The following is a 26,519-nucleotide window of genomic DNA, read 5'->3' as shown; positions in this document are numbered from 1 at the left end:
CTCTGCAATGATCAAGCCTCTCATTATCAGAAAGAATCAAAAGGCTAAGCTCACCTTTGCTGAGGAGCATGCTGTGTGGGCAGAGGAGAACTGGTCCAAAGTACACTTTAGTGATGAGAGCAAGTTTAATTTATTTAGGTCATATCAGAAACATTATGTTCGGCATCAAACTGAGGAAAGACTGAAGCCCAGGTGCATAAAGAAGTCAGTGAAAAGTGGATGAGGAAGTGTCATGGTTTGAGAGATGTTTTCTGCAGCAGGAGTTGGGCTGCTTATACAGCTACATGGCAGGGTGAATGCAAATGTTTATCAGAACCTCTTTCAGCAACATGCTGTACCTTTCCTGCAAGCATCTCCCAATCAGCCTGCAATTTTCATGCAAGACAATGCCCCTGTCTCACTGATAAACAGGTAAAGCAGTTCCTTGAAGCTAAGAACATTGAAATTATGAAATGGTCAGCCCAGAGTGCTAACCTAAAAATGGAAAGTGGAAAATCCTTGGCAACAAAGTTATGGCTACGAAACCCACTATAGTCACTGAACTATGTAAGAAAGTGGAAGAAGAGTGGACCAAGATCACACCAGCGCAGTGTGAGAAACTAGGACCTCTACACTTTCTACTAATTTCTGACAGCTGTAACCCTCCAATACAGTGCTTAATGTTCTCTAATTTTGATCACTGTTTCCACAAAATAACGGTTTTTGTTGAAATACCTTGGTAATTTTGTCAAACATGTTAGTATAACAGTGGTATACCCACAGCTAATATTCCTTCAAATTTTGAGTGATGAAGATTTACCAATATTTCAGAAAAATCAAGTAGATTTAAGATTCCAATTTTTTTTATTCGTCACATACACGATTATATAGAGCATATATAACCAGCAGTGAAATGTGAGTGAGTATTTGTAGATTGTTCTGTAATTTTAATCTCCACTGTATTTTTTTGGTGCTTTCCTTGTCAAATGCAAAGGCCTGTATTGCGAACAACTCAGATAGATGCCAAATGGTGGTTGTTTACATTTGCATAATAGTCTGCTCGTATTTGGGCGATATTCAATTTGATTTGCTGCCAAAATAAGGCGATACGTGACAGCAATTGTCAGAAGGGGTCATTTAATTGATCACCCCTGTTGGGTTTCTTTGTAATGAGACTCACAAATGAGAGCAGAATTTCTCCAGCACTTCTTTAACTATTGTTTCAAGTTGCTAAGTGGGCAACTGGCTTAAGAGGGAGTCTTCGGGGCACCTGAGTTATGCCATCTGCTCAGGTCAGGGAATTCACTTAAAATTTAACAAGGTTCTGCTGCACAACTTATATATAGATAGTTCAAAAGAACAGCATTTATTTGAAATAGAAATATTTCGAACATATATATTAGAAATAGAATAACAATGAAATCATTTTACTGTCTCTTTTGACAAATTTAATACATCCTTTGCCAATAAAATAATTAATTTCTTTAAAAAAATCTTACAGGCTTTAAATGTTTGAACAATAGTCTATTTTTCATATTTTTATTTTATTTTGTGTCTTATAGGTCTTATATACAGTAGTCTTATAGGTTATAAAAGCAAAATCAAAGACAGCTTTGTTAATTGTAATGGGAGTGATTTAATTTCTGTGACGTCCTACACCAGCCTTGACATGGTGTAACTTCTTTACGATTGCCAAGAAATGACAACTTTACACATTAATATAGAATTGAACTAAATGTGCATATATTGGCTGTTTAATGGCTTTGGACATGGCTCACCCAGTAGCATTTATAATGTAAAAGTGTTACTCAGTCTTTTATTTTTAACTCACATTATGTAATGTGAGGCAGCACTGATGCCTGATTTATAATTTATTTATTATAAATAATTTTTATCTTTTGATTTTCTTCCGTCAAGTTGATCCGAAGTACATTTTATTTGTAAAATATTTATCTGGCTGCACTATCTAAAAAAGTGTGTTGTGATTTTTGGTTATACCGCCCTCTCCTACCTGACATCCACTGACTTCTTATCCCAGAAGGATATGCAAGAATATGTCTTTTGAATTGTTCAGTATTTGTAAGTCTCAAGTTTTGAGCTCAGATAAAGTATGGTAGTGTTAGACAATCATCAACGACCGAAATCCCTCTATTTCTCCGTCAGCTGTGGTCTGCTGGTGAATTGAGAGCTAAAAGCATGAGATTAGCACTAGCTTTGCGCTTTAGGCCTGATTTGGTGACTTAACTTGGAGAGCCAGTTGTTTGATGCCTTCAATATCTTTATTCCTTTGCAAGTTGAGGATTTAATGTTGGCATGGAAACAGCTAGCGGGACCTTGCTGAGTAGTTGTTATGGTAACAAGCTCATTTCTGTAGAATATGATATATGATATTTAAGAATTGATCCTGTTTGCTCCGGAGACTCTGGGTTTATTGTTTGTTTAGCATGCGTTTATGCTAAGACGAAGGACCCTTATTGAGTTTGCCCATTACTTGCATCATAATGCATGATGGTTATATGGAGTCAGCGATGAGTGTGGGGGTGTACGTGGTTCTACAGTAGTAAAGATTGTCCCTCAGGTCTTCGCCTACATACGAACACACACTCGCACTCCTCCACATAGGAATCTGTGTTAGCGGTTGCTCTCTTTCACACTCCTACACCATCATCTACTCTTCAAGATACACACAACATAAGAATGGAAGAATAATCAGATGCCCAAATGGAAAAAGCCCTTCTATTTTTATCCTCGCCATCCTATCCTTGTGTTTCCCCACGTCTGTTGTGAACCGTGAGGTAGTTGTTCATCATGGTGTGAAAGACACCATGGGCTTTCTTATTAAAAAACCCAGCAGAGGGCCGCCACCTCAGTCTCTCAGCCCTACTTTCAGCCTCATTTCACTATTTTGCTTCTTTGTGTCTAACATCTGTGATTCTTCAAAGCAGTGCTGAAGTAACCTGCTGTTAAACAGTTACATCTTTCCTCTGGTTCTTTCATTTCTTTCCCCTCGTTTCATTTGCATCGCTGCCGTCTGCTGTTCCTCCTCTGTCACTCATCTCTCCGTGTTTCATTCGTTTTATATAAGCTGTGTCCCCACCCCACCCTGCTCGCTGTTGTTTCATTAGCTTATTACCTTTTGTGTGGCTCGTGCACTCTAGCTCAGCAGTGATAATGTGTGAGCAAACATGAAGCTGGATAACTGAGCTCTCATCTGCAGATGCCTCCAATGCCTGCACAGGTAAACCAGAGGATTCATTTTCACTGTCGAAGAAGTTTATGTGTGAGTCCGTTCGCTAGGTTCATCAGGTTTTCATTCATTCAGGGGCTTTCGCACAGAAAGAGAGACAGCCTGATTGATTCATAAAGGCTTATTTTAAGAGTGAGTGTGAAGGCCTCGGTTTAAGATTATAATGAAATCAAGTGGCCCTGCTGAAGTTGCGCACTCTATAGTTCAAAGCTTAATTTTATTTAGCATTTACTTTGTCTGTGATATAATGTGTTAAATGGAGCTGAATGTACAGTACTATTCTCTTATTGCAATTGTAGCTGAACGTATATTCACATTTGTGATCATATTAGGGTTTACATTTATGCTTTTGGCAGGCACTTTTTGTCTAGGCATACACTATATATTAGTACTATATTGGTTATCGGTCAAAATTATATTAAATATATTTATCTTTACTATATAATTTAATATTTATATTGTATTTTGTTTTTAAATACACATTTTATCATTTTTCTTATTTATCAATGTCTGTCACATATATAATTGTGCATGCTCACTCCATCTGTTTAGATTGCCTGTCACTGTCAACTAACACTCGCGTGAAGGTCTTTTTTATTATTATTATTTACAAATTTCATCAACACTCAGATTTTTTAGTGGATTTTTCTTAATAGAATAACGTGCACAGACAACAAACCCAGATAACAATGCCACGAGTTTTAATTCCACAATATTATTTATGACCCTAATTAACAACACCCTAACCAATCACATACAGTAAATTAAAATACCCAGCAATAAAATAAAATTAATAATATTAATTTTAACTAAGGAGCCCATGAGTGAAATTCAGTCTTCAGTGCAGGAGACATGCAATGCTGGATTCATGGAAGGGGTGACAAGGTGCAGGAAGCACCAGATGCACCTCATGACACACTGCCAGCAGGATTACATTTCCATGCCACTCCTATGATCAGCCTGGAGCTGAGCCAGTGATGTAAGATCCATCTATAAGCACATAGTTTTGTGTTATACCTAATTACCTTTTATGGCCACACTTATTTTTGGGAAGTCATTTAAATACATTTCATCTCTTCTACAGCAAAATCTACAAATAGCCATGCTTAAATAACTATAAAGCTGCTTTTATTTTGCTAAAGACCTGCTATATTTAGAATTTGTAATGATTCTTTTTTTTTTAAGTGTCCTGGAAAAAAGAAACTTTGGAGACACTGGCAGCTGTCAGCTATCAGTGCCTCATTCAGATAAATATTGTGGCTGCAGTTTTCAAGATGTCACACAGGTTTATTTCCAGGATTTTGGTTTGTCACAAAAATCCATTTCTCGCACAGTGATGTCAGAGCAGTTTTTTTTCACAGCCTGTGACACACTGTTCCCAGGCTGAAGATCTGACTGGTGCTAATCAATGCTAGCACAACACGAAGACATCTAGCGGTAATGGGATGCAGAATATCGTGTAAAGGATGGTAGCATGGTGTCAGAGATGTGCTGGAATGCTCTGCTGCTGAGCTGGAGTGTGTGAGCGTGGGTTTGGGCAGCACGTTTACATAGTAGGCTCTCCATGAAAAAAAAAAAAGAAATCTGTGTTTGTATGTTTGGTTTATCTGCAGTCGCGGGACTGCCCTCCTTTCATGCTTCCCCAGCTTCATGCAAACGTGTTCATGTGCATCTGCAGCATGTTATTTACATATGTGAGCCTATGGCACTGCACACAAGAGAAAGAGAAAAACTGTGTAGACTAAACCCATAAGGGCTAGAAACACACTTAGGGCAATTAAATGAATGCATACTTAATGTGTCCTCTTACAAACCCAGTACTTTAGCCGGTGTTACATTTATATTTAAATAGATATGCCTTAAACCAGATGTGCTGTAAGTTAATGTGAAAATATTGATACTCAAGTGGCAATGCTGAGAATACAGTCTGTGCTTAAATTGCAGTCCGAGACATTTTGGAACATAATGTTGAACAAAATCAAGTTTGTGTAGCTAATAGGGATCAGTGTTGTTGTTGTATTGTAAAACAGACTAATAAAAATAGTTTTTGTTAATTGTAATAAAGCTGAAATAATAATAATAATAATAAAAACATTTCATACATATTGTCAACTAAATGAACTAACTAAAACTGAAATAAACACTAGTAAAAAATGACAAAAGCACATAAAAATTACTACAATTAAAACTGAGCCAACTAAAATTAAAAACTCAACTAAAATTAAAATTAAAATAAAATGAACACAAAAAAATGAAAACTTAAAATATAAACAAAAACTAATTTAAAATATTAATAAACACTATAATATAAATGAGATGCATGAAATATAATATCGTCTATCAATACATTTAGATTACCTCTGATGTCATCTAACTCTTACCTAAAATTAATCTTTAAAAATACTAATAATGTAATAACATTGTAATAACACTGTTTACATTTTAATACTACCCATTAATTGGTTATCGGTCATAATATGAGTTTTTGGTTTCAGCCAAAAATTTTCATACTGATGCATCTCTAGTAGCATATAAAACACTTGAATGAGGTACTTGTGCAAAGTATGTTTCATCCCCAAGACAGCATGAACATCTTTTAGTTTGTTCTGTAGTTATACTCGACCTTTTGAAAAATTCTGCCGTATTTATTAGATGAGGACCCAGAGGCTGACGGAGGGAGAAGAAGATTAAGGGGTTGTTGAGGATGAAAAAAGGCTTGTTTTTTCTTGAGGCTATAAGTTAATAAAAGGTTGAGATTGAGCCGCCCTTCAGGAGAGAATCCTGTTTAAATGTTAATGGAAAAAGGAGTGAATGGCTTTAAGGGTGTGTTTTGTTGTTCATGAACTCTGCCCTCAAACTAACCTCGTCCCCTGGTTTCTTCCACAGTGATCCCAGACACTCTGACGGTGACAGCCACTGCTCAGACTCTCTCGAAAGTGGAGGGGGACACTCTTCAGCTGAGCTGTGAGGTCACACGCCAGACGTCCCAGCACACTCACGTTTCTGTTGGTTGGTACCTGCGTCCCGCTGATGACCCCAATTCTGGTCCGCGTGACCTGGTCACCCTGTCACGGGACTTTGTTCTACGGCCGGGGGGACAGTACCGCCAACGTCTGTCTTCAGGAGACCTGCGGCTGGACAAGACCAGTGCCACTTCCTACCGTCTCACCATCTACAAACTGCAGCCCACAGACCAGGGAGAGTTCTACTGCGAGGCCTCGGAATGGATCCAGGACGCGGACCGCTCCTGGTATGCCATGACCCGGAAAGAGTCGGAGAAGACGTCTGTCAAAGTTCAGCCCACAGGTGAGTGAGAGTTGTTTTGGGGGTGCATATTATATTTAATGTGACATATGAACAAAAACGAGGCTGCGAGGAATAGAAGTAATGTTGCAAAAATTCAATCTTACGTAAATCAACATAACAAAATGAACATAAAAATGGTTTTATGAACAATTTACACCCAGATGTCTTACATTCGTGATTCTTGAAGGAGTCGTACTGTTTTGTACCTGTTATTCGTTCAGCCGATAAAAACATATCTTTCAAAAACATTTCCATTGGACAGGAAAAATGCTGTAAATTGGATTGTGTACTTTATACATGGTCTAAAGGCCTGTTTACACCAAAAAATAACTTTAAAGATAACGATAAAGACACAGTTCTAAAAATCGTTCTCAGTATTAAAGTATATCAGAGTCCACACCACAGCTGTTTTTTCAGCTGATGAACGATAAAAACATTGACAGCCAATCAGAATCAATGCTGCTATAAAGAGCTCGAGAATTTAAGGCCGCAGACGAGTGTACGCTTAGAATAAACAGACAGTTATTGCTCACTGGTGTGGAGTGGACGCTAAGATATTTATCTTTATAGTTATCGTTCTTGGTCTGAACAGGCCTTAAGACTGTAAAGAAAAAATTTAAATTCTGTCATGATTCACTCACCCTCATGTCGTTCCAAAACTTTGACTTCCTTCCTTCTGTAGAACATAAAAGATGATGCTGTGAGAAATGCCACAGTACTTATTTGTCCATATAATGAAAGTCAGCGGTCACTAAAGGGGACTGGTTCAACAATCTTCAAAATCTTCTTTTGAAGAAAATATAATCTTTTTTACTGTGATGCACATACAGGTTTAGAATGACATAACAGAAGTTTTGGGTGATCTATCTTTTTAAGACATATCAAACTGTACTTCTATCACTTACAATTTTAATTGTGTTTGTATGAAATTATATATAGTGTTTGTTCTAAGATGATTATTTCTTCAAACACTTTACACCACAGAAGTACTTATGTGTGTAGTTCAAACCTATTAGACAGATGACTCAACCAAGCCATGCTCATGGTTGCCTTGCTGTCTAAAACAGGGCATGCATGACTCTGCACCCCTGCAGAAATGCTTAATTATGCCTTGTGAGCCGATCACTATCTAAAATTAAGCACATTACCGGAATCCCAGAGCGGTGGCTGCTGATCCTCTTAACATCAAACTCCCTGTCATGGAGTACAGAGCAGGCATCGGCTCTCACGAGTCCATTCCAGTCACTCTTATCATCAGTGTCATGAAGGTTATCATAGTGCATGGCATAGTGAAGTCTCAGTGGTCTCTCAGCTAACAAGTCAGTCGCATTGGCTCATCTAACTCCAACACAGTAGTTGAGTTATCATCAGTACTGACATCTGCTTAATGACCAACACTTTTAATGGGGAAAAAATGTCAATTCTGTCATTGTTTATGAATGTATGAATATATACATATCCACACAAAATAAATGACCGCTAGTATGTTTGAAAGAAAACCTTAGTAGTTTTTCTAGGGCTAATCAACATAAATAATCATGTAATAATAACAAAATAATTATTTTGGAAAAAAAAATATTCATAACAACCCATTTTATACCGTTTCTTTTTAATGATTTACATTTTAGTGCAAAAACACCATTGTTAATTCTAAGTTTGTGCTCATATTCATACATTACATCCAGTCGGGTGGTTACATAGGGTCTAGCCACAAAAGTTCAAAAAGCTCCTGTATTGCTTTCCGTTGGAAACGAATGACTTCTGGTCTGACGTTTGTTTAGGATAGTGAAAAGGCAGCTCAAGACTTCTGAAGTGACGAAATTTAAGCCACAATTCACTCTCAAATCAAAGACTATACACAGACTTGATCAAATGTAGTGACACAACCCTTAAATGTTGACTTGCATCCTCATTGGTTCTTGTACATCACATGACCAAACATCATAACGGGTTGTGTTGCCCTATGTTGTCTGTGGATGTATATGATGATCAGTGTTTTCGCAGATCTGGACCTCGTTGACTTTCATTGTATGGACAATTATTTGAAGCATTCTTCAAATATGTCTTTTGTGTTCCTCAGAAAAAAGAAACTACATGAAGATGTGTAAATGTTGACAGAACTTTCATTTCTTGGTAAATTATTCCTTTAAGTTGTGCCAGAGTTTTAGCTTTGAGAACTAAGGGAGAACTAAAGATTTTTTGTGAATAATGACTTAAATTTTGCTCTGTTTGTCACACTCTGCAGTCGTGTTGGGTGAACTGTTCTTTAACACAGTGCATAGGGTGTCCTAGATCTGAAATTTTCCTCTCTCCCCTTCTCCAGAATAGCCATATTTCACGGAACAGAGGCTGCCACAGAAAAATGCCTCCCTCATCTCCAGCTTTAGTCCATTACTTTCCTATTTATTACAGAGCCGTCGCTCTGTCCCGAGCATAAGACAGCATGTACAGCAGACGTGAGTGCTGTCTCTCTCTGACTGAACATAGGGCTGTAACTCAATCTCAAAGCACACCGGCCCAGTGGTTTGATGGGAATGGGAGGTGACAGCGCACCTCCTCATCAAACGCGCGGCGGGACGGGTGCTGCGACTGGCATGTTAATTCAGCCCTATTATTGGTCAAGAGTCCCAGGGGTGGGCAGATTGGACAAGGAGAGGACAGGTTGTGATTTTTAGGGTGTGGATATTGGATGGCTGTCTCAGTTACATTTAACCCTTGCGAATCACCCAAAATTAAAACTGAAACTTACTTTTTGAAGAATGTTGGTTACCAGACTGTTTTGGTGGCCACTGGCCGATATCATATGGACTTAATATCTTCTTTTCTTTAATATTTACTTTGGCAAATTACAAATCCATTGTAAATGGTGTAGCAATATATGAAACACCATGCTCACAAAATTTCATCCAGCAATGTTAATTTTGACCCCACTTTAAAAGTTTGAGCTACATTAGTAGTCAAACTGATCATAACATTATTAAGGTACAGTAACAAAACTCCTGCAGCCTCAGAGAGGGAGTGAAAACAGGTCATGTAACACTAAATAGCCTCTGTTTTGGTGCAGGAATACTTGACTGTATGTGGACATCAGGAAAAAAGTCCACTGGATGTTAAAATGAGCTTAGAGTGGAGTTGAAACATTTCAGTGATTTAGTTGTGTACAATAAACTCATTTATAAAGTTTATAGCTAAGTGCCTTTTTGAAAGTCTCAGTATGTGGGTCTGTTTACAGTAAATGGCCTTTGAAAGCCTTTATAGACAGTCATCTGTTTTATTGTAAGCATCTTCCAGTCAAGTGTTCCGGTTCTCTTATAAACTACACTTACTAAAGACACATGATTCTCAGTTTGTTACAGCTCCATGTTTTTTACGGCCCTCTACTATCAAGCAGTATTGTTATTGTCAACTAAATCTATTAAAATAGCTTTTTGTTAATTGAAATAAAGCTGCAAATAAAATAGTTTTTTTTTTTAAATATGTATATTACATGAAAAAATGGAAAAACAGTTTAATTCCAGTATTTCTAAAGTACTAAAATTACTCAAATTAAAACTGAGCAAAAAAAGAAATTAAACCTACTGTAAATAGAAATAATAGAAATAGAAAAATGGAAATAAAACTTAAAACTTAAAAATATAAAAAATGAAAGCAAAATTCTAAATATTAATGAATATTATATTCTAAAGCAATAAATAAATTCTAAAATAAAACAATGCTATCTAGACCAAGTGAACAAAATGTATAATAGTAATAGTAATTACTAAATCTAACAATGGCCAAGTGAACAAAAATTGTATTTAAATGTTATTTTAAGCAGTGGATACAGTGATATTATTCAGACATCCAGTTTTAGTTATAGACCTGTTTGATGCTCTCTTTAGGTCATGGACCATTTTCTCTCCTTTTCTTTAAAAGATGCTGGCAATTACATACAGGGAGGGTTTATTAAAAAGCTGGAAACTTTATTAGAAGGTAGTTTTTAAACAAATGTTTAATGAATTTTAAAGTGAGTCAAGGTGAAATCATTATGACCTGATCCTTTAATATGCAAGCCAGGCTTCACCTGACTGAGATTCCCATTAGAAATTCCAGAGAGCAATTCAAGAGCAACACGGAAACGAGGGAAGACAGATTTGTCTGTAATCCCCTTTTCTAGCTGGCTGTGTCCAAGTCCGCTTGCAGCTAGACAACACGCACACAATGCTCTCTGTGTACTAGCCAGTGGCCTGTTAGGCTCAATTGAAAGTGCACAAGTCTGTGCAGGAGTGATTGGGTTGCTGTTTTGTGGGATTTGAGTCAGTTAATGTATTTTCATTTTTAGTTGACTGAATTGACTGCGTTGAATTGGCTGGAACGTCTGGTTTAAGCTAGTAGCTGTGTTTTGGAACAGCTTGGTTTTTGGTGTCTAGCTGGTCATTAGCTTGTACACCATCTTGCACCAACAAACAGTTACCAACTGGTCATACCATTTTATGGTGCTCAAGCTGGTTTTTAGAACATGATGACTGGTCAACGAGCCAAATACCAACTTGGTGCAACTAGAAACCAGTAACCATGTTCCAAAAAAAACACGCTAAACTTGATTTTCCAGTAGGGAAGCTCAAAGCTGCTGAAGATAGACACATGATTATGCACTTGGTCATGTGTGATTATTCTATTATGCATATTTTGCAATGCACACCATATGTCATGCTCATAACACGTGTAAACATTTGTGTGTTTTCCCTCATCTGTCTGTTAATGTGTTTATTGCTCTGGTGAACTGTGGGGGGAAAAAACAGAAGTTGTTAAGTAAGCATTAATGGGACATCAAATGGCTCATTGATGCACATACTACACCAGATCGATGGACTCATTTTGTAATGAAGATTTTGGCAGTGAATCCCACACAGCAGCTTGTTCATGCAGCCCCTTTTCCAGCAACCACAGTTATTACCACTTCCACTCAACGCAATTGTCTCTTTCTCTCTTTCTCTCTCTGGTTGGCTGTCATACAAATCTATTGTGCATACTAAATTCAAATCTAATAGCGTCATTTATGCTGTGAACTCTCAATCCTGACATTTCCTTCCCATTCTAAAATCTTTATTCATGTGACTTTGAAAGTATCCCTCTCCTTACAGTCGTCTTATTGTACTGTACTTGACTATAATGAAGCTGTAATAGGAGGAAGAACATCTTCATAATTAGATTTTAATAAGATGTCAACCCCTGAGGTTTAGGGTTCAGTGAACATAGTGACATTGTGCATCTTTTGTATAAACCACTTTTGTACTCCTGCCTGTCAGTCATCTCTTCCAGGATACATCAAGGGGAATGATGAAGTATAGCTAGCACACTCTCACTGTCTGCCTCTCTGAGCTGTTGAGCACACTGGAACATCACTGCAAACTGTAGTATTATTGTAGAAGTACTTTCTGAATCATTTACATTTTATTTTTAAAATGGAAACATTCGTCTTTTTTGGTTTTGATCTCCTTTGTTTTTGCACTACCATGTGCCTTAAAATTTCTGGCTTTTATTACATAGTGTAGTGGGTCCTTGATCAGTGAATGCCCTTGATGATGGCTGCATGACTGCTATGCATGCTTCTTGTGTGCTTGAAATGTCTGCAGGTCTGTGCAAGATTCATTAATTTAGCATTTTACAGTTCTCATATATTAATGATATTTATATATTTATATTTTAAATAATATACATTTATTATATTTGTAGTATTAGAATATATATAAATTAGGGCTGTCAAATGATTAATCACGATTAATCACATCCAAAATAAAAGTTTTGTTTACATAATATATGTATGTGTACAGGGTATATTTATTATGTATATATAAATACACACACATAATTTATATATTTATATTCTTATATTTTATATTATATATAAATATATTTAATATATAAACATAACATATTTCTTCTTAAATAGATACATGCATGTGTGTGTATTTATATATACATAATAAATATACACAGTATACACACATATATTATGTAAACAAAACTTTTATTTTGGATGTGATTAATCGTGATTAATCATTTGACAGCCCTAATATAAATGTTATTTATGTATAAAATAATTTGCACATTACCATTCAAAAGTGTGGGTTTGGTAAGATATGTTTTTTTTTTTTTTTAATGTTTTTGAAAGAAGACTCTTATGGTCATCGAGGCTGCATTCAATTGATCAAAAATACACTAAAACAATAATAATGTGAATATTTTTACTATTTAAATTACAGGGTTTTTTTTCACTTAAATATATTTTAAAATGTAATATATTCCTGTGATGGCAAGGCTGATTTTTTTTTTTTTTATCAGCCATTACTTAAGTCCTTTAGAAATCATTCTAATATGCTGATTTGGTGCTCAAGAAACATTTATTATTGTCAGTGTCAAAAACAGATGTGCTGCTTTTTGTGGAAAGTGATATTTTTTTGATGAATAGAAAGTTCAAAAGAAAAGTGTTTATCTGAAAAAATAAATATTTTGCAACATTTTAAATGTCTTTACTGTTACTTGTGATAATTTTACTGGCCCCAAACCTTTGAATGGCTGTGTATTTTTGAGTCATTTTTGAATCAGAGAGAGACAAACCATGCAGTGATGGATTATTCATGGAAATGAATTGAACTTTACATTAAAATCCTTGCAAAAGTTGCTTCATTCACAACATAATGTGAATATTCAGTATATCACCCAACCCTAAATTTATGCCCATTCATTTGCCGTCCTTTTAATCCAAAATGTACTAGGGCTGGTAAAGGATATTGGGATGTTTATTGATATCTAATGTGTTGATTAGCCATTGATGCTCATTATGGAACACAGATCTGTGCAAGAAAAATCTGTCAGATAGCAATCATCCGGCAAATACAGACAGATTTCAGATTCTGATGACCTCTCTTCCACTGCAGTCTAATATAGAATGGAGGGGTTTATGTATATTCCCCTAATGTATCCCATCGCTTTTCTCTCAGTTTTCCCTCATTAATTTCCACGTGCAGCCCTTCATCTCCACTGCTAATTAATCTGTCTGAAGCGTGCAGATTTAGTCCTAATACGCAGACCGGCTCCATTCAGGCGGCCAGTAATGTCCTAATGGAGCATCACGCTGCTTGAGTAGCACAGGAGGAAAGGAAAAACAGCCACTGGCCTTTGTTTCCCTGTGATCTGTGAATTCCTCTTTTAGCACAGGCCTGTTTACTGTGCTGTTATTTTAGAGAGCAGTACACAGCGTGAGACACAAATAATGGCTGCATGTAAAAACACACATCATCATCATCCCCCCTGTACATTTCACGAGTCTCTCTTTGTGTCAGTGCCATGTACTTACGCAGTTAGAGTGTTTCTCAGGAAGTGTGGTGTAGTAATTAGAGCCCAGGAGCAATCACCTCTGAAGAAGCCAAATTAAATGAAGAAAGTGCTTTTCTGATGAGGCGCACAAACTGCGTATCATATGGAAATTAGTTCTATGAATGAAGATTCGTTTGCTTTTGATGTGAGTGTGGGTTCGAATTTAGTCCAATGTGGACCGTTTTGTCATGGCTAAATCATCTTTTCACTCTCTCTCTCTTTTTCTTGCAGATCGGGACTTTAGTATCCAGGTGACCACCGAGCGCCGGGCCTACACGGCTGGTGAGCCGCTGGAGCTCCGCTGCACCATCGACGCTCAGAATGTTCCAGAGCGCTTCTTCTCGGTGTCGTGGGTCTTCAGCAGCTCACCCGTAGCCGTGATTGGGCCCAGCGCCGTGCCCGTACTAGGACCCAACTATGTGGAGCGAGAGGCCACCGGCCTCCTGACTGTGCGCAAAGAAAGCCCATCCATCCACCTGCTCAAGTTGCAGCGGCTACTGCCGGAGGACTCTGGGAAATACATCTGCAGAGTGACAGAACGGGAAAAGACCCTCACTGGAGATTTCATCGACCGCAGCAAACGGTCCCGTAATGTTCAGATCACTGTAACCCCTCTCAGTGAGTATCATGGTTCTTAATTGGCCCTCTGTTTCTGACTGGCCCCTAGAGTAGTTAGCTGATACCTCTCAACAGCTCTCTTATTAAATAAAAAGATGAAACTTTCGGCCTCAATATAGATGTTTGTCACCTTAAGTGGATTATTCTGATGTAGTTTAGCTTATAAGCAAGCAGTTTAAGAAAGTAGAGTTATGAAATTGGTTTAGTAATACTTTGGAGGCAAACAGCTATTAAAGATCTTCTGCTGAAGGTTTCTACAATATACGCTCAGTATCACCCCATATTTTCTCAGATGCTTTTAGTTATTGTGCTAGGTGCTCTCTCATAGTGCAGACTCCCACTGTTAGAAGTAATGAGTAAACAAGAGGGAAAAAAATAACAGTAGTGTGAAAGCAGTTCAGCTGATTTCAAGATAGTAAAACTTTACTATTGACGAGTAGCAGTGTAGTGTGACAGAACACATCAGTTTTTGTCACATTGAGTGTGATTACATGAACAACACAATTGTATATCCCATTGTATTTACAAGAAATTAATACTTTTATTCAGCAAATATGCATTCAATTGATCAGAAGTGACAGTACAGACAAAAGATGTATATTTCAGTTTCCACAAAAATATCAAGCAGCACAACTGTTTTCAACAAAAATAATTTGTACACTAAATTATCATATTAAAATGATTTCAGAGAGATCATATGACACGTTGAGATCATACGAAGACTGTTGTAATGACTGCTGAAAATTCAGCTTTGCCATCACAGGAATAAATTACATTTTAAAAGAAATTTAAAAAGAAAGCTATTTTAAATTGTAATTTTCACAATATTACCGATTGGGGTAACACTTTACAATAAAGTTCCATTAGTTAATGTTAGTTAATGTATTATAACATGAACAAACAATGAACAATACATTTATAACAGTATTTATTAATCTTTGTCAATGTTAGTTAATGAAATTAAAGTTAACAAGCACAACTTTTGATTTTAATAATGCAGTAGTAAACGTTGAAATTAACATGAACTAAGATTAATAAATGCTGTAGAAGTATTGTACGTGCTTAGTTCATGTTAACTAATGTAGTTAACTGATGAACCTCACTGTAAAGTGTTACTACTGATTTTGCTGTACTTTTAATCATATAAATGCAGAATTGGTAAACATTAGAGACTTCTTTAAAAATATATATTTTTTAATCTTGCTGACCCCAAAATTTTGAACAGTATTGTAAATGCTTCGCGGATTGTTAAAAACTTAATAATCATACTATTTATTTAATAAGGTGCTCCCCCATTACATACATTTGGAATGATTGTCTGTGTTTTGTTAGTAGCTTGGATTGTACTTAACTACCTTTTTATGGGCAGCCTGACTGTAGTTTAAATAGTAAGCTACAGTGTCAGATTAGCTGCCCTGACAGTGGTTGTGTGCTTGTGATTGGGCAATACAGTACTCTGTCCTGTGTAAAATCATTTAATGCACAGCATTTTTTCACAACTTGGTTTTGTGGAGGCCTGAAAAGCCCTTGAAATAGCATTGCATTTCAAGTGAGAGCTACTCGAAAAACCAAGTCTAACAGGCATGAAATGAAAGTGGGAATGCCGCCGCCTTCAGTGCAGCCATGGTAGATCCCCAAGGTGGATGTGATTGTGCCCAGGCTAAGAAACCACAATTGAGCTCAATGAGTTGATGAAAGCTAGATGAGTGAGAGGAGGTTAATCAAAGGTAAGTAAGAATACTGTATATCTGTTCTGTTTAGACTTTGGCCACCCGAATCCGGCCTCTTCTGAATATGGTCCTTTCACACCCTATAAGTGGGAGGTCTTTCTTTCTCCTCGGGGGAATCTGCTTTTAGCGGTTCTGGAAGGATGGCCAGGAAGTAAAGATGCATTACATCAACATGCCATGTTATTGTAGTCTTACAGTTGTTAGATACATCAGCATGTTATGTATTTCCATAAAGCCCACCTACTGGCTGCTTTTGCCCCACCCTCAAAAAAACAGTTGCGTAAGTTGTTTTGGACCCCCTGACTTGTATAGGCAAAAATAGTTAAAACATCCTGGAAAATATCTTCTTTTGTGTTACGTGGAGGAAATAAAGTCATGCAGGCTTGGAATGACGTGAAAGTATGTTTGGGTGAACTATCCCTTTAAGATAGCTAGAAAAAGGAAAAAACTCTAAGAAAGGTTTGTGAATGAGGCACTTTATTACACCTTGCTCTCTGTCTTCTGCTCAAGGCCTCACTGAGTATCTAAGTAGGTCTTTTATACAACCGAATCATCTGCATATAGAGAGACTGGATTGGGTGAAGATACAGCCATAACCCAACTGATCATTGTGTAAACTTCTTATTTCATCTCCTCAGAGAAAAGGAGCACATTAGAAATTGAAGAGGTTTCATCCCCAGATGTTTCGCTTTTATCGTGTGTGAAATCAAAGCCTCTTGTGTTTGCTGCCTGGTTGGTCGTGGTGGTTTTCTTCTCAAGAAGTTCTGCTAGAGCCTCTTTCTGAAGGGAGCCTTGGATGACCCATGGGAATGGCGCAAACTTTGTCTCTTTAAAGTCCCATTTTTGTTTTATCACACGCTGTTTTTAAAGGGACGTGGTGGTGTGAAATCCCTGTCGAGAACTCTGAAGATGTCTGCGAAGGCTTTGATCTACACTCATGCGTACAAGATCTCTCAGGCTCTAGACCTCTTGCTGAGAAAACTATTCCCGTAGTCCTGCTAGTCTGAGGCCTAGTCTCCTGGAGAGTGAAATGGAAAGATACGGAAGAAATGATACCATACACATATTGATTTTAGTGCTACTGTAATGCAAACCCTACTTAATGACTTCTTACTGTACCATCAGTGTAACTTATGTATATGTTTTGCATTAAATATCATGTTATTTTATTCTTAATCAATGACAGTTCATATACTACCATTCAAAATTTTGGGGTCTATTTATTTATTTATTTATTTTAAACAACCAAATCAACATTATAATGTTGTGGAAGGATCATGTGACATTGGAGACTGAAGTAACAGTATTCCGCTTTGCCATCATGAGAATAAAATACATTTTAAATATATTGAATTGGGGAAAATAATTACATTTAAAAAAAAAAAAGTTTTTGACTTTAATTTTTACTGTATTTTTGATCTAGTACTGTAAATGTAGCCTTGCTGAGCGTAAGAGAGTTCTTTCAATAACATTTTAAAAATCTTACAGACTTTTGAAAGTTAGCGTATGTATATAGTGCTTTTGATTTTTTTTTTTTTTTTGTATTTACATTTTGTAGCTTTGAATCAAATGTGGTAACATTGTGATTCATATGAGTGCTTGGTTAATGTCTTAAAACTCTTTAATGAAGATTTTTTTTAAATGCCTGTGCAGAAAAATGAATGAAAAAATACTTCTGAAATACAGGCCACTTACAAAAGTGGGCAGTCACTGGTCTGATAGATTGCTAACTAAGATCCACCAAACACTGTCCAGTACAGACCGCTCCTTCAATATTTGAGGAGCCTGGTGCAGACCTGGAACTTTGTGTTCTTGCCTCAGGCATTATCAGCATCCATCTCTAGTGGCTTTTGCACTCACAACCGTAGACAATGTAGTAGAAGAAAACAGACCATTCATAGAGAAATAAATGGGAGAGATTGAAAGGCTAAAATTGGTTGCTGTAGGTACGGAAGCCTGACCTTTAAGTTAAAAAAAAAAAAAAAAAAAAACCTGTTGCCCTATTGGCAAAGGCAGAACCTCAATATATTGCTCCAAAATGTGCATTAGCTTGGCCTGCCAGCTAAAGAAACTAAGCTGATGATACAATTGCATTGCTAATTTGAAGTATGTTACTGAATGATAAACTGTTTTCTTCATTCAGACAGATAGGGATTGTTCTCATACACCTAATGCGTACAGAGAAAATAGTGTTCTTGTTTACTTGCCATTAAGGGACTGTATTACAAAGTCAGTTTTCACCCAATGAGAATTTATGGAGTTGTTTTTTATACAGCTTTTCATGAGTAATTTACTCATACATAATGTAAATATACTCTAATTAATATGGTAAACTTGCACTAGTGTCATGTTTGCAAAGATTGATGTCTCATTTCCTCTGTTGTTTGTCTGTCTCTCATAGGAAGTAACATCACTGTGTCATTATCCAGTAACACTTCAGAGATTATGGAGGGGCAGACCGTCCAGTTGACCTGCGTTGTTAGCAATACTGTGGGTCCCCTGTCAGTGACATGGCAGTGGACTGATAAGGAGGGGGCGGGTCCCGCTGTGAACGTGGCTTCAGTGGATCGTGAGGGAACAGTCACTCCTGGGCACACCTTTAGGGAGCGCAGCAGCTTTGGAGAGATCCGGGTGGAGCGGGTTCGACCCGACACATACACCCTGTTCCTGTATAATGCCTTTCCCACAGATGAGGGCCAGTACAGATGCAGCGCCACCGAGTGGTCCCAGAGCGGTACTGCACCTGACTGGATTTGGCAGCAAATTGGAGACGAATCCGCCAGCAAGACTGTCACGGTAAAATCAGTTGGTAAGTAAGACCACATACATTATTTGGACCCTTATTTATTTATATAAACAACAAATCTCTTATTTGAGACGTTCTGACACTGTATTTGCATATATATATATATATAGTGTTTTGTACTCATGCAGTGTATTTTTACTGTCAGCATCACTTCATATTTATGGCATCATAAAATGTCTGCTTCATACACACACATACACAAACTCCCACTTGAGCTCACACAGTGACAGGGATATATACCCACTCGAGGGGAGTAGAGTGTTGAAGTGGCATGTGCAATGTAAAGCTGGATCCCTTCCTATAGTCAATATAGCCCACTCATGCTCGTGCTTGCATAGCATCATGTGCATGTAGAGCAGTGGAACACTACTGCTGTCAGCTTTCCATCACGATCAATAGCCGTGACTTCCCAATCTGCTCTTTAACTGTGTATGTAATGAGAACACACACACACACGCTTGCACACAGCAGAAATGAAAAACATGAGTGGATAGCAAGCTGGCAGATGCTCTAAATAAACACATTGTGTGAAATAGCATGTGTTGCGTGACAATGAGTGGTTTTTAGACAAGATATTGGATCAGTTCTTGATCAACATATAATATGTCTCCTGTTTTGATGGTGAAGTGTGTAACTTTTTTGATACTTAAACAACTTTCTACTCTTCCAACTTAGTTTGTAGAGACAAGACAACTCTAAATCAGTCATTCGTAGATTTTTCTTTCTGGAGAGTAGTTCTCAAACATATGCTCTTGTTTGCACAACCTTGCATAGTGTGTTTATTTTAACCAGCTGCATGTTTCTGGTGAACTGCCTTTTTGGGGCAGAACAAGGATAGACTGGCCCTGGCCCACTGGTTGAGAATCACTGATGTACAAACACCTATGAGAAATTTCTAGACTAAAGAGTCTAAACACCATTGTGAATCATTTTGAATAATTATTATTTTTGCAATGTCATTTTGTGCCATAAGGCAAAGAAATTAATCCATTCTGACTGTCTGAAAGATAATTTTTATAATTATGTTATACAAATTTTAATTGGAAATTTTTATTAATTTGAAAAAGTTTATTAAAGAAAATTAATAAACTCTTAAGTCATTTACATTTCTGCATTAAATTTAAATAAATGTGGATTTTGCTTTTTTTGGTACTTTGAAATGGAAACACTTTTGTAGCAATCTCTAAAATGCTTGATTTTTGTTCTTTATGTGGTTTTTAATCTTAATGTTGTAATAACAAAGGATTGGAATTGGAAAGTCAAAGATGTGGGAACCCTAAATGCAGCTTTAAAGGGGTTGTATGATGCTATTTTCAAATTTTCATCGAATCTGCCGGGCATTCCTCGTAATAGCCGCTGGCTGCCGCTCACTCAAGCCGCGGGCCGTTCCTTACTCAAGCCCCCGGCTGTTCCTCATTCTTTGCAAGGACAGTCTGGCACTTCTGACTCATGGTATGTAAGTAGGTTTACATATGTAAAGGATTTGCCACTGATGATTCAAACGCAAATTTTGAGCAGTGTAGAGTAGCACTTGTTGTTTGTCGTTTCTCCGATCACAAATGCCGAAATGGTTTTATGTTTACACGGCGTGATATGCAACGCGTAAAAAGACAGTATAAGTCATTATAATCAGTAATTATGTTCCCACTGGGTACAACAACTGCCTTGTTTGTAATGGGTTTTTATTGTTTTTGTCCTGTCATGCCGGTGTTCTGACCAGGACACGCCATAACAGTATATGTTGAGGGGCGTAATATTTCCGTCAGACGCTTGAAACATTTGGCCAATCACAACGCATTGGATAGCTGGCCAATCAAAGCACACCTCGCATTTCAGACCCATGAGCTTTGTAAAAAAAAAAAAAAACGATGCGTTTCAGAAGGCGGGGCATAGAGGAGAAACAATAATGTACATTATGTGGAAAATAATGTGTTTTTGAACCTTAAACCACATAAACACATTTCATTACACCAAATACACCAAATAATTTTCTTTTTTGCAACATCATATGATCCCTTCAAGGTTGGGAATCTCATCCAGAATCAAGTCTTCACACATCCGGCATATTGAAGCTTTGATAAGATGACAAAGACAGGGCTTTTTTTTTATTTATTCATCTTAATTATTTATATCCATGCTCTTCCTCTGCAATGACATTGATCATTTTTACTTCCACTGCTGTCAGGAACAGCTTCGTTGAAGCATTTCATCAGCTGTGCTTTTGATTTGGAGCTCAAAGAGTGGCAGCATGACGCTCTTGATGTCTGCTGTTTTGGCTTTTGCAGACTTCAGTACAGACTTCTCCAGGTGTGTTGCAGGAGTCACTTTGTTTGAGTAAGATATGCACGTGATCGTCACTCTTATGCGTCCATGTGGGCATAAAAATAGCAGTGTTGTGTTTTCCAGCATTGACTCTGGGTGACTGCGTATGGGTGAAGGATCAGGACCGGGTGTGAAGCAGGGTCCAGTTTGTGGTGTTATTCTGCTGAGAGAGTCTTCACATGCTCATTAGTGTCTGGCAGTGGTTTGGGTGCTGACTGGCTTCAGGCCACCCTGTAGCGGTAGAATCCTTTGGCTGGTTTGGTTAAACCCAGACACACATTCTGCCACAATTTACTTTTTTGATTGCTAAGAAAGCAGTTAGAGCAGTTAGAGTTAATTGGATGGCAGATAAATATAATTTTTTAGGTTTAATGGTACCTCTGCTCTAATGAGTGTGCTATATAGCTGTATTTAAGATTTTGGACTACCCATATTGTTTTCATAAATTTTAAAGGCATCTGAATATTTTAATTTCCACTACCGTTCGAAAGTTTGGGGTGGTCATACTACACTTCTTACTCCATTGATTACCATTCATATGCATGTGTATGTACACTGCTATTCACTATTCAGAAATCTCAAAGATCAGTAAGATTTTTAAAGCTTTTTAAGGAAGTTTCTTATGCTCATCAAGGCTGCATTTATTTGATCAAAAATACAGAAAAAAAATATCATAAATAGTTATGCATATGTAGAGAAACATTAAAAATATAAGTTAGATATATGTAAACAGCAAAGAGAAGAAAGTCAGCAACCAAAGTAACAGCCAGTTGGGTGATTCTTGACATGAAAAAGGCATCTAGAAGCCGACTGAAGCTCTCTCCTTGTGTCAATCTGTGAGATTTGAAATCTCTATTCCCGTTGTGTGTGAGGGTGGGTGTACGCCACATGTTTTTCTGAGCATGTCTGTGTGTCTGGAATAATCAAACACACTACAGCTGTGGCTGTCTGGCTCTGCCTGGACTCGCTCCTTTCAGACGTCAGCTCATGCTGCTCTTCCACCCACTTCCTCCGGTGTCGTTATAGTTCCTCTGATCATTGATTACATATTGAGAACCATACAGTGGGTCACACAAAGTAACAATGAGAAAAATGTTGGAATGTGAGAAAGATTGTGTATGTGAAAGCCCTGGTAATAGTGTGTCTATAAAGAATCACTCTCAGCATGTGTCCAACAGGCCTTTGCTTTGGAGGAAATGGCATTGATCATGGCTCCCTGCTGTCTGCAGTCAAACACAGGATAGATAGAAAGCCATATCTGGTCATGTGTTTACAAGAGAGTAAAGCCCTGGAATCCATCAAAACATGAAAGATATGCGAATGGTCTCTCTTTATTTCTCTCTTATCACTACTTGTAAACTTTTTAATCATTCTTTGGAAATCTATGAGTCACATGCTCAGGCCTGTCCTGTATTTTTTAGCATCTCCTCTATCAATTTTTCTCTCTTCTTTCTTTTTCTTTTTTCTTTCTTTCTTTCTTTCTTTCTTTCTTTCTACGTCTGACCATGTTTAATTTTCATTACGTTTGAACTTTTTTAGTACTAAATTTAAAAGTTTTAAAGGGATACCTATTATCTTTTACTCATCTTCATGTTATTCCAAATCTTTGCGACTTACTTTATTCTGTGGAACATTAAAGAAGATATTTTGACACAATACTGTTTTGGTTACAGTTGAATTCCATTGTATGGACTACAAAAAAAAAACTCAGACATTTCTCAAAGTATCTTCTTTTACATTTCCCAGAAGAAAGTTAGATAAGTCATATTGGTTTAGAAACACAATGAGAATTACAAAAATTAATTTAGGGGTGAACTTTCCTTTTAAATTGTATCAAGTTTAAAAATGTGTATTGTAAGCTTTAAAGTGAAAATAATAGTATGTTTGCAAATGTTTGTTCTGAATGAGAAATATTTCTCCTTTTGCTCATTTGAACAAGTACATTTAACCAAACTTACCTGAGGTAATGACAGAGAAAATAAGCTTCATTTAGAATTATTTCAGTCCATTAAATAACAATTAAGCTAAATGTGACATTTATTATAGGCAAATTAGTTTTTGAATTGTTTGAAATAACTAAATACCCATAATTATTACCTGTTTTATTGCCAGAAATCACAAAAACATTGTTTAATAGAAGTAAAAGCATCAGTGTTAGGAGTGATGACAGCATTAATGACACCTGGTATCAGATCAGAAAGTGTCATCACCCACCCCTAGTGACTGAAAGCCAGTGAGTTAGATAATTAGGGATTTATTCATTATTGATTTGGTCAAGGATTCCTCAGACTGATTCAGATTAATTCTTGGGTTTGTGAGTTTCTGGAATTTCTGAAAATCCATTTTTGAGATTTTTTTTTTTTTTTTAATATCTGAGCAAAAGTGAGCTCATTAAATGTTAAAAAAAGAGGATCCAACAGAGTGGATTTTTTGCTTGCAGGATTAGTTTGCATGTGCTCAATATACAAGGACGTGTGTAATCTGCTTTTGGCTGCTTTCCGACGTTGCTGCCTGCAGGATTGAGTTGGCATGCTACAGGTCACCTTGTCCAAAGTTTACCAAAATAACGCAGAATAGATTAACTCTGCCATTGTCACCCTTTACTCCTAAACAGAACAAACTCCTGCTAGCCTTTCTCAGCCCAGTGAATGCCTGAACTCTGGGATTTCTCCAGGGAAGTCTTTGAGGCTCATTAGCATGCAGACAGAGAAGTTTAATAATGTATACATCAAACTTTTCTGCCCCATACCTTTAATAGATAGTTTGCATAATTGAAGGAAACAGAGGCTCTCCAAATGACTGTACTACTGAGATCCGGGCAAAGCTTGTGCCCGGCGGGTGTTGCTTTAACCTGCCCTCTGTTACAGCCCAGCAGCATGGCATCATTAGGGCACTGGCAGGTAGGCTGGGAATGGATCTCTTTGTCTCCGGCTCCGTATGGCCTCCAGCTGCTGCTGGGGCATTCCCTTGTAATGAGTTTATTTTTCCCATGGTCTTGTATAGTATGAGCAATGCAGATGTAAATGCTGCTGAAGGGTGCCAGTAACAACTCGCCAGGGAATAGGTTTGTTGTCTATATGCCCATTAGCAGATTCACATACTCATCAGTATCAGCTGTGAATTCATAATTAAGTCACCCGCAGTTCCCTCATCATGTTTACTTGTGCGATAGCCTTGAGCTGAGGGGGCAATGCTAGCAGTTAACCAGAACTTTTTACTGTCAAGCAAAAAATAGAAGATGATCCACAGGAGAGAATAAGTACTTGAAATTGCAATATTGCAGTCATTCTGCAAGTGTTGTTGCAATACACTCACTTTTATCTTTAATTAATTATTTTAATATATAAAACATTGAGGTAAGGGTGGGTCTATGCCCAAAATGTGTATCATAGTAATGAGTGCCAATGAAAATTAGCAGTTTAACTACACATTGCCATTGTTAAAAAAAAAAAAAAAAAAAAAAAAAAAAAAAAAAGTCTGGCATGAGTTTGCCATTATTGTATTTAATACAAAAGACTGCTAAAAACAAAAGACTGCTAACAAAAAAGTTGATGAGTTGATAGTGTACTCTTCAGTTCTGATTGATTAAACAAAAGACTGCTAACAAAAAAGTTTGAACTGAATTCTATATTAATGCATTGTGATGTTGCAAGTATTTTTAATTACTATACATATTCTCTTTTTTTGTTCTTGCTTCAGAATCTTTCTTCTTCGTGTCGGCCTCCTCCCGTACACCTAGCGTGACGTTTGGTGACTCGTTTGACCTGCAATGCATCGTCAAGCCACGGCACAATCCAAACGTTCCTGCTGCAGTCACTTGGCGGTTCCAGCCAGCAGAGGGCGATGGAGAATTCAGAGATTTGGTGACATTCACGCGGGATGGCACTCTGCAGTGGGGCGACCAGTTGCTGGGCCTGGGCACACGTACCACAGTGGATCGTACACCCACTAACACCAACTTCCGCCTCAGCATCACCCGAGCCGGACGCAAGGAGGCCGGGACATACCAGTGTGCTGCCCTGCTTTATCGGAGGAATTACGATAACACCTGGAGCATGGTGGCCAACCGCACCTCCAACCCGCTGGGCATCAGTGTACTGCAGCCTGGTGAGTCTAAAAACGGCTTCCGTCGCAGGAAAGGTGCATGTAGGCTCCCTGACTGCTTGACAAAGGGCAAGAAACAACCATGACTGTTCTGATAGCACTAAATTGCAGATAAGTTTCACTGACACCTTTTGTAACGTTTTCTCATGGCAGAATGCTTGAGTCACTTCCCAGCCTCAAAAATTAGCATAAGGGCCATTAAGAAGCACAGATGACAACTCATACTTTACTGTCACTACAGAAATAAAGATTTCACTGATAATGCACCATGTTGTATTGTGGCCTAGTTTCACAACTTTCACCCTCACAAGATCTTTCTCTCTCCCATTCTTCTGTCACGTGTGCATGTATGTGTCACTATCACTAGATACTGGCCTCTTTGTGCTCATAAATTCAGTTCAGTTAAATTTTATTTATATAGCGCATTTAAAAACAACCATGGTTGACCAAAGTGCTTAACAATGTCCGAAAAAAAAAAAAAAAACACAGACACAAACAAGACATATATAGTAAAAACGTCACAATATCTCAGCTCAGCTCAAAAAAAAAGCCAAGGAATACAGGTGTGTCTTAAGTAACGACTTAAAAATCCCAGCAGTCTTATCAGTTCTTATGTGTACGGGTAAATTATTCCACAAATTAGGTGCCACCACTGAAAAAGCTTGGTCACATTTATTTTTTAATCTGGTTCTCAGAACATCGAGGAGCGTCTGATTGGACGACCTCAGTGTTCTAACAGGAGTGTGGACATATAAAGGCTCTGATAAATAAGCAGGCGCCAAACCATTTAAAATCTTAAAAACGACCAATAAAATCTGGAAATCAATCCTGAAGCAGACACTGGGGTAATGTGCTCATACTTTTTAGTCCCAGTTAGAAGCCGTGCTGCTGCATTTTGGACTAACTGTAAGCGTTGAAGAGATGACTGTTCCAAACCGACATATAAAGAGTTACAGTAGTCTGGTCTAGCTGTTATAAAAGCATGAATTACACTTTCAAACTCTTTACGCAGCAGGTAGGGCTCAACTTTAGCCAACAGTCTCAGTTG

At 37.6% G+C, this 26,519-nt stretch overlaps 1 protein-coding gene across 1 annotated transcript in view; it reads left to right on the top strand.

The window, feature by feature from the left end:
- The window catches only part of LOC109096304 (immunoglobulin superfamily member 3-like), a 137,203-nt gene that overhangs the window by 84,309 nt on the left and 26,375 nt on the right, over positions 1–26,519 (top strand). Inside the window, exons 3-6 of the mRNA XM_042763489.1 lie at positions 6,113–6,532; positions 14,123–14,509; positions 18,641–19,048; positions 25,067–25,474. Coding sequence (XP_042619423.1) covers positions 6,113–6,532; positions 14,123–14,509; positions 18,641–19,048; positions 25,067–25,474 — 1,623 coding nt within the window. The remainder of the gene's footprint in view (positions 1–6,112; positions 6,533–14,122; positions 14,510–18,640; positions 19,049–25,066; positions 25,475–26,519) is intronic.

The sequence above is a fragment of the Cyprinus carpio genome, chromosome A9 (assembly GCF_018340385.1).
Source record: "Cyprinus carpio isolate SPL01 chromosome A9, ASM1834038v1, whole genome shotgun sequence".
Taxonomy (NCBI): domain Eukaryota; kingdom Metazoa; phylum Chordata; class Actinopteri; order Cypriniformes; family Cyprinidae; genus Cyprinus; species Cyprinus carpio.
Note: the sequence above shows the minus strand (reverse complement) of the source record. Positions and strands in the feature narration are given on the sequence as shown.